The sequence below is a fragment of the Marasmius oreades genome, chromosome 1 (assembly GCF_018924745.1).
Source record: "Marasmius oreades isolate 03SP1 chromosome 1, whole genome shotgun sequence".
NCBI lineage: Eukaryota > Fungi > Basidiomycota > Agaricomycetes > Agaricales > Marasmiaceae > Marasmius > Marasmius oreades.
The window spans coordinates 3757725-3773981 of NC_057323.1; the positions used below are offsets into that span (position 1 = coordinate 3757725).

The 16257-nt window shown below is 46.6% G+C and overlaps 11 protein-coding genes across 12 annotated transcripts; 8 read left to right on the plus strand and 3 right to left on the minus strand.

The window, feature by feature from the left end:
- Window positions 1–12: 12 nt before the first annotated feature.
- E1B28_001324 (uncharacterized protein) lies at window positions 13–2154 on the plus strand. The gene is made up of 7 exons (XM_043147241.1): window positions 13–470; window positions 521–681; window positions 733–801; window positions 852–1335; window positions 1396–1465; window positions 1520–1606; window positions 1657–2154. Exons 1-7 carry the CDS (start codon window positions 138–140, stop codon window positions 1746–1748), a joined length of 1296 nt encoding a protein of 431 aa, XP_043015946.1. The 5' UTR covers window positions 13–137; the 3' UTR covers window positions 1749–2154.
- A 78-nt stretch (window positions 2155–2232) lies between these two features.
- E1B28_001325 (uncharacterized protein) lies at window positions 2233–3259 on the plus strand. Its single transcript, XM_043147242.1, has 5 exons — window positions 2233–2299; window positions 2364–2538; window positions 2613–2669; window positions 2724–3170; window positions 3225–3259. The coding sequence occupies exons 1-4, from the start codon at window positions 2289–2291 to the stop codon at window positions 2877–2879; spliced, it is 399 nt and encodes a 132-aa protein (XP_043015947.1). The 5' UTR covers window positions 2233–2288; the 3' UTR covers window positions 2880–3170; window positions 3225–3259.
- Window positions 2981–5364, minus strand: E1B28_001326 (uncharacterized protein). Its single transcript, XM_043147243.1, has 11 exons — window positions 5133–5364; window positions 4608–5077; window positions 4474–4555; window positions 4393–4422; window positions 4282–4344; window positions 4146–4231; window positions 4044–4093; window positions 3564–3990; window positions 3373–3516; window positions 3234–3320; window positions 2981–3177 (listed from the first exon to the last, which is right to left on the minus strand). The coding sequence occupies exons 1-11, from the start codon at window positions 5335–5337 to the stop codon at window positions 3007–3009; spliced, it is 1815 nt and encodes a 604-aa protein (XP_043015948.1). The 5' UTR covers window positions 5338–5364; the 3' UTR covers window positions 2981–3006.
- Window positions 5365–6002: 638 nt separating this feature from the next.
- E1B28_001327 (uncharacterized protein) lies at window positions 6003–7338 on the plus strand. 2 transcript variants are annotated; one of them, XM_043147244.1, is made up of 4 exons: window positions 6003–6195; window positions 6246–6289; window positions 6347–6455; window positions 6514–7338. In XM_043147244.1, exons 1-4 carry the CDS (start codon window positions 6097–6099, stop codon window positions 6592–6594), a joined length of 333 nt encoding a protein of 110 aa, XP_043015949.1. In that variant the 5' UTR covers window positions 6003–6096; the 3' UTR covers window positions 6595–7338. The 2 variants fall into 2 exon arrangements, with proteins under 2 accessions (XP_043015949.1, XP_043015950.1); XM_043147245.1 differs by having other exon boundaries at window positions 6347–7338.
- Window positions 7339–7340: 2 nt separating this feature from the next.
- On the plus strand, window positions 7341–8118 carry E1B28_001328 (uncharacterized protein). The gene is made up of 2 exons (XM_043147246.1): window positions 7341–7565; window positions 7628–8118. The coding sequence occupies exons 1-2, from the start codon at window positions 7562–7564 to the stop codon at window positions 7894–7896; spliced, it is 273 nt and encodes a 90-aa protein (XP_043015951.1). The 5' UTR covers window positions 7341–7561; the 3' UTR covers window positions 7897–8118.
- Window positions 8119–9493: 1375 nt separating this feature from the next.
- E1B28_001329 (uncharacterized protein) lies at window positions 9494–10100 on the plus strand (the record flags this gene model as incomplete). The annotated part of the gene is made up of 3 exons (XM_043147247.1): window positions 9494–9599; window positions 9660–9693; window positions 9749–10100. The coding sequence occupies 3 exons, from the start codon at window positions 9494–9496 to the stop codon at window positions 10098–10100; spliced, it is 492 nt and encodes a 163-aa protein (XP_043015952.1).
- Window positions 10101–10419: 319 nt separating this feature from the next.
- E1B28_001330 (uncharacterized protein) lies at window positions 10420–11496 on the plus strand (the record flags this gene model as incomplete). The annotated part of the gene is made up of 6 exons (XM_043147248.1): window positions 10420–10534; window positions 10586–11011; window positions 11078–11098; window positions 11154–11240; window positions 11289–11392; window positions 11446–11496. 6 exons carry the CDS (start codon window positions 10420–10422, stop codon window positions 11494–11496), a joined length of 804 nt encoding a protein of 267 aa, XP_043015953.1.
- A 67-nt stretch (window positions 11497–11563) lies between these two features.
- On the minus strand, window positions 11564–12377 carry E1B28_001331 (uncharacterized protein; the record flags this gene model as incomplete). Its single annotated transcript, XM_043147249.1, has 3 exons — window positions 12168–12377; window positions 11907–12108; window positions 11564–11851 (listed from the first exon to the last, which is right to left on the minus strand). Exons 1-3 carry the CDS (start codon window positions 12314–12316, stop codon window positions 11564–11566), a joined length of 639 nt encoding a protein of 212 aa, XP_043015954.1. The 5' UTR covers window positions 12317–12377.
- Window positions 12378–12530: 153 nt separating this feature from the next.
- On the plus strand, window positions 12531–14034 carry E1B28_001332 (uncharacterized protein; the record flags this gene model as incomplete). Its single annotated transcript, XM_043147250.1, has 4 exons — window positions 12531–13105; window positions 13161–13318; window positions 13374–13508; window positions 13561–14034. Exons 1-4 carry the CDS (start codon window positions 12562–12564, stop codon window positions 14032–14034), a joined length of 1311 nt encoding a protein of 436 aa, XP_043015955.1. The 5' UTR covers window positions 12531–12561.
- A 53-nt stretch (window positions 14035–14087) lies between these two features.
- Window positions 14088–15308, minus strand: ALI1 (Putative NADH-ubiquinone oxidoreductase 30.4 kDa subunit, mitochondrial). Its single transcript, XM_043147251.1, has 7 exons — window positions 15210–15308; window positions 14762–15155; window positions 14651–14707; window positions 14574–14596; window positions 14485–14525; window positions 14358–14434; window positions 14088–14307 (listed from the first exon to the last, which is right to left on the minus strand). The coding sequence occupies exons 1-7, from the start codon at window positions 15295–15297 to the stop codon at window positions 14196–14198; spliced, it is 792 nt and encodes a 263-aa protein (XP_043015956.1). The 5' UTR covers window positions 15298–15308; the 3' UTR covers window positions 14088–14195.
- A 61-nt stretch (window positions 15309–15369) lies between these two features.
- Window positions 15370–16183, plus strand: E1B28_001334 (uncharacterized protein; the record flags this gene model as incomplete). The annotated part of the gene is made up of 4 exons (XM_043147252.1): window positions 15370–15543; window positions 15601–15773; window positions 15826–15979; window positions 16034–16183. 4 exons carry the CDS (start codon window positions 15370–15372, stop codon window positions 16181–16183), a joined length of 651 nt encoding a protein of 216 aa, XP_043015957.1.
- Between the last annotated feature and the right edge of the window lie 74 nt (window positions 16184–16257).

Genomic DNA, 16257 nt, shown 5'->3' on the forward strand with positions numbered 1-16257 from the left:
CAGTGGCCTGGTGACTTTGAACGTTAACCACGACGACCGACGACTAACTTTGAACCTTCTTTACGGTCATCAGCCTCTCATTTCGCAGGTCGATTATCTCGCTCTTTTCCTGTGCCAGTCTTTATTTTTCCCCCTCAATGCCTCCGCTATACCGCAGCGAGCCTTCATATCCACATCCCAATTCCTCACCTCAGTATAATCACGACGATGAGGACTTCAAGCCACCTTTCGACGATCTCATTGGCGAATACAGCCAACCATATGCTACACATCCTCGTCATCAAACATACACAGTCCAACCCATGAATTTCGGTTCAGATGAACACCAACCAGCCCCTTCACAACCCCTAGCTTCGAAACCTCCATTATTCACCAAAAACACCAGTGCGAGCTCGCAAGATCTGAACACCGTTGGTTATCCTCCTGCATCATGGCCTAAGCCTGCCGATAATCGGTCGTTCTGGCGAAGAGTGGGCCTCTCTTCTCTCTTCAAGTCGGCTGTGCTAAACCACCTACCCAGATACTACCTGAATCAATGGCGTGTAGGCTGTACCTTTTAACCGTTCTCATTGAAACAACAATAGATCTTGCAATAGAGGGTGAGTTAATTGTCCGTGTCAGAGAAGGGGGAGGAGATGAGAAAAGAATGCCGGTTTACCTTGGTATCTTCGTGTTGGCGCAGTAGGTTTTCTCTACACTCGATCTCATACATTCTAAATAGCTTTCCTTCAGCGTATTTCAATTCGCGATGGCGGTTGACGCCGTTCGCGAGCGGAACACACTACAATTTATCTCCCTTGCGTATGATTGACTAATCGTTTGGCGTCCACTCTACTGACGACAATTTTCAGAATATTTAACGCTCTTTTTCTTGTCTATGCCATTATCCAAATATCTGAAGTCCGTGAAGCCGTCATCGCGAAACAAGGAATAACAAACATTCCAATCAATGTGTTGACGACAATCATTCCCATCGTAATAGCGGTCTCGGAGCTGGCATACATAGCCTTAGGATGGAAGATATACGACGAGTTTGGTTGGAAGGTTTACAAGTTCCTGGGTGCTGACAGGAGAATCAAGAGGATGTACGCCAACTACCAGATCTATGAATGCCTCGTCAAGTTCGATGTCTTCTTCTGGGTGGGATTTTCGGTTCAGTTTATATGGCTGGTCCTCAACAGGGATGATTGGGAGTTCTACGTGACCTGTGCTGCACTACCTTTGTCCGTCATCTTATTGGCGGAAGGACATTTAGCGGCTCGATATGAACACAAGTGGATGATGGCCACCTTCTTGTCCGGTTGTGTTGGTGCTATGATATACTTCCTCTACAAGGTTGCTCACTGTGCCCTTCGCTACTGCATATCCGCATGCTGATGATCTCTTATCCAATAGCTCATCAAGGTCCTGATGTTCAAAGATCAGCCACAGTTTCTACCTATCTGGAAGACTTTAACAGTATTCTGTAAGACTTGATCTTTAGTTCTTATTTCCGGAAGTGTTTGTAACATTGCTTTAGCTGTCATCGCCATCCTCCTCCTTTTCGCTACTTTCATCTTCTCGGTCCTCGTGATGAGAAAGTTTGGGCGAGGTTTGAAAACAGCCCGTATGTTTCATTTGTGCCCTTTTTTTCGACTTTGCTGATCCATCCGTTAGTCGCTCGCAAGAAGGAGCATCAGCGATTCGATTCGAGGCCAATGAATGGCTTACCCGCAAGCATGAATCCCAATCGCATGAGCATCGACTGAATGCGATCTTTTTCATTCAAACATGACAAAATGTATCGATAATTTCAGCCGGGGCTGTACATAGGCAGAGACATGGACATCGATCACTATAACATTCTATTCGTTCCCAAACTTCCTCTCTTTGCAGCGCATCTTACTTCATCCCCGCCTAATCAGCTCTTCAATTCTTGACTTTCACCCTTTCTTTTGTGTTCGAGTTCATACATCTGTGGATCCGGGTGTACTTTATTGTCTATACGATCTGCCCTCAAGTGCCATTTGTATTCATAGAGATCCGCATTGCTTTGCAGCCCTTCTTGTTTTGAGTGTCACCTTAAATCTAATCAATGTATGTAAGCGCTAGTAGCGTTTACCAAGTAGAATGGTCTATCATGATTCTTTATGGTGGTCATTGACCATAATAGGCATAATTATTATATGTTCTGAGACAGTTTTTACCAATTTTATTGGGGACCGTGTCGGCCCAAAGGCAATACGTCAACACGTGGCCATATTTCCTACGACAATGAAGTTCTTAGACTGAAAAAACTTTGCTTGGTCATGTCTTCACGGTGCGTTGTTGTTCTCTTTCTTACACAATTGACTCAAGAGCTTTTGTATTTCTTGTCCTCAAAGTTTACGAGTAACTCCCCACCTTCGCGATCGTTCTTCCCTTCTCGGTACTCCACCATCTTCGGGACGTTCCTCACCTTGGGGTGAGCCATCTGGACAACGCTATGCAGAGGATTTAGAGGGTCAAAATGATGAAGCACTAGAGGGCATAAGTGCCAAAGTGAAGATGTTGAAGGATGTGAGTGTGCGGGTCGTTGCAGCGGCACCGCGTCTACTTCCTCGTCAGCAGCTGGATTGTTTTTTACTTGTTAGCTGAGTATCGGAATTGGGAATGAAGTACGGGAGTCTGCAGTGCAGCTCAGTCAAATGGTGCGTCGTGTAGTTTAAGCAATTGTTGAACTTGGGGTTTACCACCGTGGCCAGAACGATGCTTTCGCGGAAACGTCGGGTATTCTACAAGGAACATTTCGACGTATGAACAACATGGCTGCCCGTCAAGGCTGCCGTTGGTTGTGGTATATTGTCTTCCTGATCATTGTGTTCTGGTTTTTCATGACCACCTGGTGGTTTCGACGGTGACATGCGTGCTTCCATTAAACGGATCCTTCTTCAATAATATCTGGCTCAGGAATGGTCATACATTCTAGATCGTCCCAAAAATTATGGATACATTAAGGTACACGAGAAGAGGAATACAAAAGGTCTGCTATGGGACGTCTTTTAATTTGGCGTTCCCTATCTCCCATATCATTCGCCGGCGAAGATAGGGTACATCACTCTGGGTAAAGTTGAATGTCTCTTCTCCACGAGAAAGGGATTCGAGAAACTGGCAAGTGAAAACCCCGCAATCGTACCCATTCTCCTGCTGAGGTGTGTCCTAGAATGCCCGTCATTACATGACGTTTTTTAACCAGTATATTGAAGATATCCAACCTCAGAAGTATAATCATTCCACTCGGAAAAATCGAAAGGAGTCTTCTTTTTGTTTCGGTGCTCTGAATCTAAATATGTTCGGAGGTGCTGTTGTGTCTGGTGTTAACCACTTTGCAGGTACGAGAAAAGGTAAACATACTTTGAAAACCCTCGATCGATCCATGGTATTCATACTATCGTACGACTCTATTCGCTTTCTTCTGAAGTTGATCGCTGCTCCCGTCCAATGCATATTATTGTGGTTAACGGGAATAAGGATCATATCTTTAGAGAATATATCGACCTGACGCGTGTTGAGGTTAGTGATGTGATGTCAAACTGTCGACGTACTTTCTTAGTCCACTTGGCTAAACGTCCCCTTTCATACCCCTCCTTCTCCAGCTTTGTCCAGAAAAATGTAGTGAAGTAATAAGCATCCAGCGGTTTGCCAGACGAGCCTTTATTCTCTTTATCGTCTTTGTAACTTTCAGATCTTCCCAGAATCATAGCGCCGTAGAAATTGATGATCTCGTCGTTGAGCCAACTAGCGGGGCGTAGGCGCACAATATCTTGGTCGGAAACTTGCTCCCTGGCATATTTGGAGATGGCACCACGTTTCTTCAGGAACGCGTTGACCTGCGCTTCATCTTCGGGACTAAGAGATTTCGGAAGCGGTGCACGTTTCGGACGAAGCCTCTGCTCAATCTCGCCATCTTTCGTCCTTTCTCGGATACGAAGCTGTTCCAGTGAGGGATGAAACGGAATTGGAGGTTTGGGTCTACGTAAAGAACCAGTTAGGATGTAATTTGCAAACATGTGCGAGAGCGTTACCCAGATAATGTTTGCCTAGCTAATTCCAGCTGCCTTTCTAGCCATTGCGCCTGTGAGCGATATTTAGCGAGCGATAACTAACGATAATAAAAGCACCCATACTTTCGTGTCCGCGTCCGAATGGCGTCTGGGCCGTGAAACCTCCACGTCTGCAAAATGAGAGCGGAGATTTCCGAGAGATGAAGATGCTCAGAAAAATTCAGGCGGCCGCCTAAGAGGGATCATCAAGTCGACTCACGAGAAAGTATATCCCGCTTATTTTCACTAAGTGACTCCAGTTTACTCTTGTAATCGAGAAAACCTGCATAGTGATGAAGAACAGTTGCTGACAGGTGGTGGAATATTTTACCTTTGAAAGTCGAGAAATTCGAGCGATAACCTGCAAAAGAGTTTAATTTTTGTAACTAAGGAACGTGAGCCAAGATAGTACCTCTCCTCTGGTTGAAATTGAACAACTGCTTTTGCATTTCTTCCATTTCAAGTTTCCTTGAAGCCTGTACATCACGTTTATGCTACGGGTGTGATTGAGAGTTTGCGCATCGCGTGTATAGGAAAACGTCGAACCTGAGCAGCGTGGATGTGTTCTCTGTGACGGAAATGCTTTTTAGGATATACGTCCAATGTTTTCAGCTCACGCTCGACGGCAGATCGTGGTGTAGAGCGACCAGAGGCAGTTGCCTCGGACGGTGCAAGGGAGAAGCGTGAAGAGTGGAGATTCGAGGGTTCTGGAGGGGGTCCCATAGCTCCTAGTTTGCGTTTTCTACTTGAAGAAAAAGGTGATGGTGGTATAAGCGCAGGCGAGATATTTCCGGGGGTGGATGAAGAAGGGAATGAGAGAGATCGTGCGGTGAAGGGGCCTTCCGATAGTTCAGACGTAAATGTGTCTGAATGCCTTCTTTGGGTGGAAGAAGAGTTGGTTCGTGGTGTCTTGATGGGCCCTTCGCGTGCAGTTTGGGAAGGTTCTGGGCTGGAAGATATTACTATAGGATTCGAAGGTGAATTTCTGAAAGGTATGTTGCCGCGTTTCTGTTTTTCTGCGATAATAGTTAGAACAAAGAGGTAAAGTTGAACGATGGTATCTCTACGCACCTTCACCCAGTAGGAAGAAATTGAAAGTATCTAGACCCAACTCAACAAAGTCTTTGGCAAAACCGCTCCACCGTGAAAGTAAACCGTGATTCGAGGATGGGGACTGTTTCTCCCCAATATTATTCAGTATAGCCGTCCGGGACTGTTTTCTGGCGTTGAGGGGTATTATTGGTTCTGGTGCTGGCCGTTTTCGAATATTCAACATTTGAGGTCGGGAACAAGACGAGTAACGCGCAACTCACAGAGTCACACAAACGATGCTGCAGCTGATGCACGATCACGTTCTACATCTTCACGCCGTAATTACCTCGACGTCAACATCTGCTATTTCTTCGTTTCCTGATCGCTACCGACGACAATCCCGCGACAAAGCGTCATGATTCTCTGTAGTATTCTATCTGCACCGCAAACATTTATCGGATTGATATATTTAGTGTCTCCAGTTTGAGGGAGCCGACTTTCATAGCGAAAAGGTTGTTTCCCACTGAAACTGTTGAAGGACGTCTTTCTGGAACTTGCAGACACCATCATACCCCATCTCTTTCCGCTCCATCAAATATCTTATCTTGTTCTTGGGCGGTTTGTCGCGGGTGCATCAGATCCGGATGAAGGAACCTTGTTTAATGGACAAAGATGTGGCTATTTTCTTCCCCAGTCAGTTCTCTGGGATTTTTTCGTGGCGCCTTATGCTCCATCAGGGAGACAGGATAGTGTACTGCGATGTGATGTTGAGTATAGCTATAGCGTAGTATATAACAGCTTCAGAGTGACACCGGCCAGGCCCGCTCGTCCGAGTCACAAGCTCCGTTTGGTAATTGCCGGGTTTGTCTCCTATAAGATGGGTCTGACGCTAAGGAGCGCACTGGAATACCGTCTAGTCTCACGAGCGTGCTGTTTCCACACCACCACCAGCATACTGACCTTACGTTTTTGTCGCCACACTCACTCTTTCATTCAGTACACAATGGGCATGAGCTATCGTCGTTACCTGGCAGGAGAGCGCATCTACGGCTGCTCAACTTGCAAGACTCATCTCGCCACTATCCACTCAATGATTTCAAGGGTATGTTCTCTCTTGTTCGCCGAAGTTCTCTGATTATCATATGGTCATAGGCTTTCAATGGCCAGCATGGCAGAGCATATCTCTTCGACATCGTGTAGGCGTCCGAAAGTCCCTTCTTTGTCTCCGATTAATTCGCATTTTCATTTTACAGTGTCAACGTTATTGAAGGGGAACCAAACGATCGTCCGATGACTACTGGCAATCATACAGTTCGAGATATCTACTGCTGCAAATGTGGCACCACGTTGGGGTGGAAATATGTACGAGTTTGCATGTTGACTGGGTGCATGCTGATCTGCATGTGTTCTACACGTACAGGACAAGGCCTACGAAGAATCTCAGAAGTACAAAGAAGGCAAATACATTCTTGAGCGCAACCTGCTCGTCGATGTCCAATGATCGACCACACCGAGGTCCTTCCCCCTGCTACTCTACTCCTAGACTGTCCAATTGCAGCACACCCTCGATGCAACGTTGTCCGACAACCTCTTTTAATTCTATTTTAGGATTTCACCCTTCCCAGACAATTCCCGGATCTATTCAACTGTGACTGGCGAAAGGAGGCGGAAGCGAAGCGGAAATCATTTCGGAACTCCAATAATCCGAAAGACCACGTACGAATGCGGCGTTAGACGTTTGGTTTTATCGACAATCGTCTCCCGTGCCCAATTCCTGCGCTGACACTCCCACTCCCTCAACATTTTGTACATTACCCTGCTTGGCCTTGTCAACTGGAAGCGTTCAAACGCTTGTGATTGTCCTCGGCTTGTATTCATTCTCACACCATCGCACATCGACACCTCCCATAGACCAGAACATTCGATACTGCTTTTTCTACCTTCGCATCTACTCATCATTCCATCACGGACTCTCACGGTGCCCTTCCATCACGTATGGCGCTACGTTGTCATCTACTTTATTTCTCTAACTGTACTTACCCACTTCCGAAATCGCACAAACTATTTTCTTGACGCAATCTCCTTCATAAGCAGTGAAGGTTATCACACGTCAGCGCTACTGTCTAAGCGTCTTTCTGCATTTGAAACAAAATGAATAGAACTGATGGGAGGCGCACTTCTTGTCTTTGCGTAGGTCGATTATAATAAGTATAGGTTCGATTATACTTATATGTATAGTTTGGTGACACGGAAACAAATTTAAATACGCGCAGTCACAGGCTGTCATCTACTGTCACACTTTCTTTGGGGATGAATGAAACGCATTGGGGGCTATAAAATTACAGATTTGTTTCCTCAACACACTATACCCAGGTTTCAAACCTTCGTTTACCACCACCCTTTCCCGTACGCTGGGACACTCCAACCCAACCGTGAAGCGTGCTCATCCCAGTTTTGAGTCTTTGAAGATGTGTATGTTTCTGAGTTACGCTTTCCTCATTCGTCCTTCTTGAATTTGACGTGTCTCTACCCAGCCTCTTTGACAATCTCTCGACCAAACGTTTCCTCTCCACTCGCCAACGCGTCCAATGGTATGGCTACCAAACGAGTGGTCCCAAAACGAAACTCTTCATTCCCTTCGTCACAAGCTCTCCGGCCATTCCCTTCCGTTGCCGGCGTCCTGCGTCCAACGCAAAAAACTGGTTCAGAGAAGAAACCCGTAAAGATCATAGAACCTCCCGCCAACTTTCGTACCACATTTGTACTTGACCTTAGTCAAGCGGAGTTTAGCCGCCAGGACTGAACGGGATGGAGAACAGCAGGTCTCTACCTTCATCACTCGCACGTCCATCATTCCTCATCATCCCTGTTGTTCTCCTCATGATCGCTTTCCGTATGCATAAATGGTGCATATCATATTTCGAATTTGTAGAATGTCTTGTGGACGTTAATTGGGAGCTATTGTTGTACGTAGACTACTTGTACTATAATCTTGCGATCTTCAAAATTTTAGTATTCCGCCGGCTTCATTGTGGTTTTCTTACCTAAAACATGTTTGACTGCTGTCATAAATTCAATCCACGCCCATCATTCGCGTGGAAGAGGTAGAGTGCCCTGTGGCAAAAGTGCATTAAGTAAGTTCTCTCTACAACTGCACGCTTGACGGGTCCGGAACCAGAAATGGAGGCCACTACAGCTCTGCATTCTTTGATATCCAGCTTGGGCTGAATGCAGAATAAGCAAGCTCTCTACAACTGTCCTAATGTATGTTCGACGGGTCCCGGAACCTGATAGCCTCCAGAAATGGAGGGCCGCAAAGCGTTATCTCCATTCTTTGCTATCCAGCTGGGCAGGACTAGCTTGAATGATGTCTCGAGAAACGCTGAAAAGTTCCGACGGGCTTTTAAGGTAGTATTCGAAAATAGAAGAAACAACCCAAGGTTGAGAACGCACGTTGTCTGCAGAGCTGGGCACCGACGGGACAAAACGGGCAGTGGACCATATGCTGTTAAACCTTGTTGGTTCATCGACAGGACGGCAATAACAATGACGGAAATTTAATTAACGGAGTCTCAGGCCCAAGTGCAGTTCCAGGAGAAGCATCGTTTCCGCAAAGGATCCTGAATGTAGGGTGCCTTTCACAGGGTTTCGCCCACAGTGCACTGGCCACAATTACTCAGGACGGTGTAGATGAAGATGGCAGCATTGGCAGCTATGGCAGCTGTTCCAAAAGGCGCGGCAGCAGGGCATGCTAGGCGGTGTCGTGGGAAAGTGGAACGGCCGATTATGGGAGCCTGGCAGGGTGACTTGGTCTGCCTGCTCGCGAACCACCTCAAGTCACACAACTTCAGGCTCTCCGCCATCTCGTCCACCCTGCCCGCCTTTTTACGACCCATCTACGAACTACGAACTTATACGATTATCGTCTTCAACATTTTCTCTCCCTGTATCTCCCCAGCCCGTCCAAAGAGCTTGCTCAACTCTCCTATCCTACTGCCCTTTCTCCATCGTTTCATTCCCTCTTCCTATTCATTCTCCATCTTCGCTCCTCGATTCCCTCTTTACAAATTCGTCTTCTTCCTTTCTGAGGTATCTTCCTTTTTCTACTTCCGTTGAGAACCCCTTGATCATACCGCTCTCCAGAAATGGATAACTGGAGAGTAGCTGTCCTAGGTGACGGTGGCGTTGGTAAAACAGCCCTCGCTGTGCAGGTGTGTGTCGAAACCCACTGATTCTCAGCTTCATACTCATCTCTTTTAGTTTACTCTCAACTGTTTTGTCGGTAAGAGCGCCATGTGTCTCGGCTCACGTACAATCCTCTGACGAAAATAAATACGACCCTCGTTGTGCCCACAGAGGTATGTATTGACAGTTAAATGACATGTCAAGGGTTTATTGAAATGTCATTACAGACGTATGACCCAACGATAGAGGATGCCTATCGTAAGCAGCTTATAGTGGACAACCGAATGTGTTTCGTGGAGGTGATTGATACTGCCGGCCAGGGTGAGCAGACCACACCTTGTTTTCCAGTTCAAACTCGCTCATGTTTTTTATGTTATGAAGAGGAATACGCCACGTTGCGAGATCAGTGGGTCCGGTAAGTTTCCATTTGACTCTGTACTTCAGCCAGCCAAATTACCTTCTTCCCGCAGTGAGGGCCAAGGCTTTATTTTGGTGTATTCGATTGCATCACGTTCAACTTTTGATCGACTGGAAATATTCCGTCAGTCGATGCGGAGAGTGAAAAGAGGCGATCCGATTTTTATGCTGGTGGGGAACAAATGTGATAAGACGTATGAACGCGAAGTCTCGAAGGAGGAAGGCGCCGCTCTCGCTCGGCATTTTGGCTGCGAGTTTATTGAGACCTCTGCGAAGACAGCACAAAATGTGGAACGATTATTCACGAACCTTGTTCGTGCCCTTCGACAAACTAAAAACATAGACTCTGGTCCTACAAGCGGTCCAACGAAGTCGAAACGTAGTAAAGGGTGTATTATCTTGTAGGAACCTTCACTGGGATTATCGGTTGTTAGATTCCCTTTTTTTACCTTCTTTTGATGATACCACTATGATCCTTCCTTTGCTCGCATCTTCGCCTTTCTTGCCTTCACCGCTATTCTGTCTTTTTCTTCCTTTTTTCATCTACTCTTTAACGACGTGCTTCAATGATATGTACAATGGTATAAAGGGTTGTTTGCATGAAAACAATGTTGTATGTCCAGTCTTGTCCTAATTACCCCCAACAGATGTCGTGTCCATGTCAATGCCAGCGCCGTTATTTAGCCAATTATGACCCATAAATCTCCTCATACCGACTGCCCACATGTTTTCTTCCTCCTATACCTGCCCAGAACCTGATTTCTTGGTTCGCGCAGTTTCGGATAACCAGGTGTTTCCTGCGAAGAAGAATGTGTTGTCTTCGAATTCCGATGTCTTCCGTGCGTTATGTTGACCTTTCCCGACTGTTATCCTCTGAAGTGTCATGATAGGTGATATGTTCTGTTGCGTCGACAACTCCGACGGCGATAACGAGAATATTCTGGATCTCCACGAAAACGCAACCTTGACTGTAGCACTTCTTTCTCTCGTTCACCAACCTCCTCGGCTTCCAGTTGTCCTGTATACATCAGACCCAGTAGACGGGTTACTGCCGAAAATCGTTTACGACCCATCAACAGTCATCCCCTTTCCCGTTCTTTCGTCGCTCTTCTCGCTGGCGGACAAGTATGCCTTGTCGGAAACCATCGCGGAATCCCTGAAAGCACATTTGTTGGCCCACGCCCCAACTGCTCCCTTACAAGTTTATTGTCTTGCTTTGTCACTGGAATTGAACGACCTTGCCTCTAAAGCTACTCAGTATCTGAAACCGTTAGCCGAGTACGCCCAAGACGAGATCAAATCGATACCCAGCATCAGTGCGTATCACAGTGTTCTGCAGCTGCAAGACTTTCGTGTCAAGTCATTGCGTTCTATCTTGTTAGATGAGGATATTTTCCCTCATGGTATTGTGTCTCCGTTTTGCGGCGGGATCGGTACTAATTTCCGCATGCTGTTTAGGTTACGGTTCTTGTTCGCAACACCTCGATGAAACTACCTCTCGTTGGCAAACGACGAGGATCAGCCTCGCAATTGAGATCAATCATTGTATGTCCTTCCTTCTCGCAACATCATTATCATTTCATCTCCATGCAGTAACCGACGTTGCTGGGGAAATGGAACGTGCATTAGAACTTTCTCCTATTGATCGTTGCACCTCTTGTCGGAAAGCGTGTATTATTTCCATAGAGATGCTAAGAGTGAGTATCCTTGAGCTCAGCGTTCCTTGCGTGTTCTCACATTCAACTCGCAGTACAAGTGTAGACGAGTCCCAAAGGAAATATCGCGTCTGGTTACTTCGTGAGGAAAACTGTGCATCTACCTGTTATCTACGCAGCGATACCCGCTTGTATACTCGAATAATTGAATCGCTACTTGTTGTGCCAGAACAGCGTTGTCAAGTCTTTCCAGACGTCGGAATCACGATATAGATACGTCATAGAGTTGAACATTCCAGGTTGAATGGTTTCGCCTCTGTTGTGGAATAACCACATCACGGCTCCCCAAGATAACGCAGCAAACCATGAGAAATATTGAGCGTTTGGCGGTACGGGTTTCACAACAGAAGTACTGCGAGGCGATTGAGGTGAAGCATTATAGGGGGTGTCGGCCCTTGGGATGAAAGATGCTACCACCCGCGAGACGACATAAAGAACAATCTAAGAGAATTGATAAGAATGTGTGAAGGGTATTTGGAAGAAATTTAAATCGAACTTGCTCATTGACCGCTGTACGGTCACCAAATACCACATAACCACCCAACAACCCAGCGATGAAGGTGTCCAAGCTCCGCTCCTTTCCTCCGTTCGCCTTGCGCTGTAACAGTATCAACGTTTTATAAACTGACACAAATTTCGCCAGGTTGAACGCGTGTTGTCTCGTGGCTCGATAGATAACTCGAAGTCGTGATTTCCAACTTTACACGGCCGGTGTTTTCAGAATGGACTGAGAAGATCAGTAAATGCTGTTACTCACTCTCCCCTCCCGAACAATATTGACATTACAACGGCGTGAGGGAATCTGACTTTGACGCCATAGACGAATCCGTTCCGTGCGCCTTTGAGGATGGCGAGATAATCATGGAAGCCAGGATTAGTGATGATATCTCTGAGTGCAGATTCCATGAAGGAGAGACGTAACAAGGTGTATGAGCCGGGAGTATCACATGAAACAGCTCGAAAGTATCATTACACAGCCCGTTGACCACACCGAGTGGGCAAGTCGGACTCCGAAGCGCAGTTGCGCATGGTCGCTTGAGGTCATAGCAGCCAACGAGTGAACTGAGGATATATATCGACCATGAATTTGATGTGCAATAACATACCCTGAACACACATGTGACATCGCACTTGAAACCTCATCCAACACCATGTCAAAGGCGAAAACGAAACAAGAAGAGGCTCTACAACTTCTCGACGACCTCGACTCCTTTACACCTATACCAGACAGTACACATATCAAAGGGGAGTCTTCCAGCAACCCACCTGGAACCAGCAATGAAGGCGAGGCAGAAGTCCTCGCTTTCATCGACGAGATTACCCAGAAGAGTGCCGAGCCCACCAAGCATACTGCACAAATTGAACGTCCATTATCAAGAGCAGGGACTCCTACGTTGAGAAAAAGTACCGAACGTGTCAAACTTGGCACATCATCTCTAGGTACTTCCACAGCAGCAAGGGCAGCTACACCCCCCGCTTCCTCCAAGTCCAATAGCTCGACTTCAGGTGCTCCTGCTCCATCGACGGGTGGAGCGTGGGGGTGGGGATCTGTTTGGAATACGGCTTCGGTTGCCTTGCAACAAGCGCGAAGTGTTGTCGATGAGCAGGTCAAGAATCTTCCGAATAATGAACACGCCAAGAAGTGGGGAGAGGGAATGATAGAATATGCGAAGAATGCAAAAATCGATAAGCTTGGTGAGTAGAATCATTGATTCGTTCGATACCCATCCAATCTGAAACATGAATTCAGGTCAAGATTTCAAACGGGTCGGCCTGTCTACATTGACGGACATTCTCAACGTTGTGGCCCCTCCAATTGCAGAGCACGAAGTAATTCAAGTGTGGTTAATTCATAACATGAAAGGCTATGATGGTGTCGAAAGTCTTGTCTACCGATCCATGGCTCGTGTAGGTTGAGCTCTCGCGCAGGTCTAGCAACTCTGTCCTGAATAATGATATATAGGTCATGGAACAAGTTGAGGGCGGAGATCTTGTCGTCAACCGAGGCCAGCCGTCCCAGCCGAAAGACGAAGGCAATACTGTTGCGAGAGATCTCAATGCCGTTGAAGGATATGAGGCTGCTGTTAAACTCGCTCAGGTCAGTCACAGTCCTGGATAAGACACGTCTCGATCCTGAAACATTATATTAGGCCAATTTGGACGAACTCATCAAGACCAAGCGTGCAGAACCTGTCCCGCAGTCTTCTGCACAGTCACCGACTTCATATTCTCATGTCTTTCTGCATGTCCAGCCATTCCTATCTTCGTACATAATACCTGCTGCATCTGACACAGCAATAGATGTTCAATCCTCGGCTCCTCCCGTACAAGCGAAACAACAACACCTTCAGTTCCTTATCTATCTTTCGGACCCATCACACAATTTAATCCATTTGACGATCACGCAGGCTGCTCCAGGTGCCTGGTTGGCGATATGGGATGATTATGATTGGGTCGAGGATCTTGTTGCGGAGTCTCTGCGTGTCGGAGTAGAGGTTGTTGCACAGGAATATGTGGTTTCCAGAATGGGTTGGGCTAAGTCTACGATTGGGGCTGAGTTAGCAACAGAAGCGGAAGAGAAGGAACTCAAAGAGGAAGAACAGAGTAAAGCTGAAGGTTCATGACTATTTGTATGATCTATGAACAGTTCAGGACGCAATTTTTTTCTGGTTCCTTTCAGTGTCGTTACGCTCAACTTAAGTATTCTGGGACTCTTCTTACCGCGGAGATGTCGGAGAAATTAAATGAGTAAACGGAACTTTCTAAGCCAGAACACTATATGTATTTATTTTTTGGGCTCCTCCGGCTTGGGAGGTGGCAACGGCTTGAGATTATCAGGTCTAATAGGCGCAGTTCCTTCGCCGATTTGCTCCCATGGGGAGAGTGATTCAAAGTTACTGGTGAGACCGCGTGAGTGAAATTGGAAAAGCAAATGACATGGACTTACCGGAATGCTTGCGAGAGCTGTAGAGGCTCGTAAACGACACGCTTCCGCTCCTCATCATAACGAACTTCCGTGTATCCCTATGATTGCATAATTACTAGAGGTTTGGGAAACAACATACAATACTCACTGTAAGCGGAAAATCTTTTCGCAATGGGTGTCCTTCGAAACCTGTACCACACTCAGTTATCGCAACAGTATTTGAAACAATAAGCGTACCATAATCAGTCAGGATACGGCGACTACAGTCATATTAGCGATGAAGAGAAGGTTCATGTAGGAAAAGGGTAACGTACAGATCAGGGTGCCCACTGAATAATATCCCGAACAAGTCCCATGCTTCACGTTCATACCTATCGGTTCGTTCATGAGATACAAAGAAACCATGATTTCAAAAGAACACGCACCAGTCAGCTCCCTTGAATAATTCGACAGAACTCGGAACGTGATCGCCCTCTCCGGCGTAGGTCTTAACTCTGATCCTCCCTGCGTGCTGCACGCTCAACAGATGATAGACTACTTCAAAACGCTTTTCTCTTTCCGGGAAATCCACGCCGCTTATATCCATGATGCTCTTGAATTGGCATTGTGAGTGGTCTCGGAGAAACTGCAGTACGGGAAGGACCGCCGAAGGACCAACGTAGAGCGTCAGTTCGTCCTTGACTACTGAGAATTGTTGAATGAACTTGGGGAGACATTGAGTGAGATATGACCCGTATGTATGAAGAGCTTCTGTAGTCTCAGCATATTTCGTGAGACTTGGATTGGGAGATGTCGGCTCAGTGAAGGGAGATGTCGAAGCTAGAAGGAAATGAGAATGAGTAGGATCGCTTATTTCTTCAAGGGGACGGATACCTTTTCGGCGAGAAGAGGAGTAAAGATAGTGAGCAGAGCGATATGCACTTGCTCGACGCAAGTTGTGGATTATTGCCCTCGAGAGCATGGGCGTTCACTCCAGCCAGATGTCGGATATAGCCGCCCTCTAGATCTCTCTCACACACCAACCACGCGCCAAATGCCAGACTCAGAGTCTCATTCCGTCCAGATTTTCGACTCTCTACCTTATTACGACAAAGAATTGGAATTATATCCTCAGCTCAAACAAAAGGTTGAACAAGAACTTGCTCGTCAACCCAAACCACCTTCAACCTTACACCCACGCGTTCCTCCTCCATTCGAGCTCTTTGCAGTCAGTGTAATTTCCATTTACGACCTCGATGAAACCATTACAACCACATCTCTTCAGAACAACCCTCTTCTGAAAGCCGAATTAGAGCGTGTGGAAGCGCACCAACCGTTTCCCCCTTTAGACACCGTCAGGTATCAATTGCCTGCTCCCATATCAAACCCCGCGGCTGAAGGGGAGTGGGCAGCTGCACTGAATAATGCGAGGGCACAATTGGAACACCAACGAATACGGTGCGTCCTATGTATTATTCTCCAAGACCTGTCCGTCTTGACAATTTCCCAGACAAACCAACTTGACCCTCCTGCAAAACTATGGATCCAATGCATGGAGGATACAAAATTACCTCCTTGAAGAGACTGCTAAAAATATTGAAAAGACACTTGAAGATTTGACGCAGCTTACGACGGACGTTAACCGAGAGCGCAAGAACACTCAAGTAGGAAGGCTGCCATTCTCAATTCCGCTAGTTATTTGACATTGAGTTTGACAGACGAAACTTGGGTCACAATTGACTTCATTAGAGACGAGATGGACTGAGCTCATTTCAGGGATCTTGCAAATAGAAATGGCGAATGTGGCACTAGATGCAGAAGTTGACCGACTAAACAAGCGGGAGGCGGAAATGGCGGAGATGCTTTGACTGTATATTATGTAATGCTATACATTTTTCCCTTTGCTGGTAGAACTGGACCGGACAGAGACCGTCGACCACCG

Excerpts from the sequence above, each read along its gene's own strand:
- E1B28_001324 (XM_043147241.1), top strand. The coding sequence starts at position 138 with ATGCCTCCGCTATACCGCAGCGAGCCTTCATATCCACATCCCAATTCC. Across the intron at positions 802-851 it reads CTACAATTTATCTCCCTTGC|AATATTTAACGCTCTTTTTC; the intron begins GTATGATTGACT and ends GACAATTTTCAG. Across the intron at positions 1,466-1,519 it reads GAAGACTTTAACAGTATTCT|CTGTCATCGCCATCCTCCTC; the intron begins GTAAGACTTGAT and ends ACATTGCTTTAG.
- E1B28_001325 (XM_043147242.1), top strand. Across the intron at positions 2,539-2,612 it reads AAGTGAAGATGTTGAAGGAT|CTGAGTATCGGAATTGGGAA; the intron begins GTGAGTGTGCGG and ends TTTACTTGTTAG. Across the intron at positions 2,670-2,723 it reads CAGTGCAGCTCAGTCAAATG|AACGATGCTTTCGCGGAAAC; the intron begins GTGCGTCGTGTA and ends CACCGTGGCCAG.
- E1B28_001326 (XM_043147243.1), bottom strand. The coding sequence starts at position 5,337 with ATGTTGAATATTCGAAAACGGCCAGCACCAGAACCAATAATACCCCTC. Across the intron at positions 4,423-4,473 it reads CAATTTCAACCAGAGGAGAG|GTTATCGCTCGAATTTCTCG; the intron begins GTACTATCTTGG and ends ACTCTTTTGCAG. Across the intron at positions 3,178-3,233 it reads GGAATGATTATACTTCTGAG|GACACACCTCAGCAGGAGAA; the intron begins GTTGGATATCTT and ends CGGGCATTCTAG.
- E1B28_001327 (XM_043147245.1), top strand. The coding sequence starts at position 6,097 with ATGGGCATGAGCTATCGTCGTTACCTGGCAGGAGAGCGCATCTACGGC. Across the intron at positions 6,196-6,245 it reads TCCACTCAATGATTTCAAGG|GCTTTCAATGGCCAGCATGG; the intron begins GTATGTTCTCTC and ends ATATGGTCATAG. Across the intron at positions 6,290-6,346 it reads GCATATCTCTTCGACATCGT|TGTCAACGTTATTGAAGGGG; the intron begins GTAGGCGTCCGA and ends TTCATTTTACAG.
- ALI1 (XM_043147251.1), bottom strand. The coding sequence starts at position 15,297 with ATGCTCTCGAGGGCAATAATCCACAACTTGCGTCGAGCAAGTGCATAT. Across the intron at positions 14,597-14,650 it reads TTCAGTGGGCACCCTGATCT|TCGCCGTATCCTGACTGATT; the intron begins GTACGTTACCCT and ends ATATGACTGTAG. Across the intron at positions 14,308-14,357 it reads CAGCTCTCGCAAGCATTCCG|TAACTTTGAATCACTCTCCC; the intron begins GTAAGTCCATGT and ends CGGTCTCACCAG.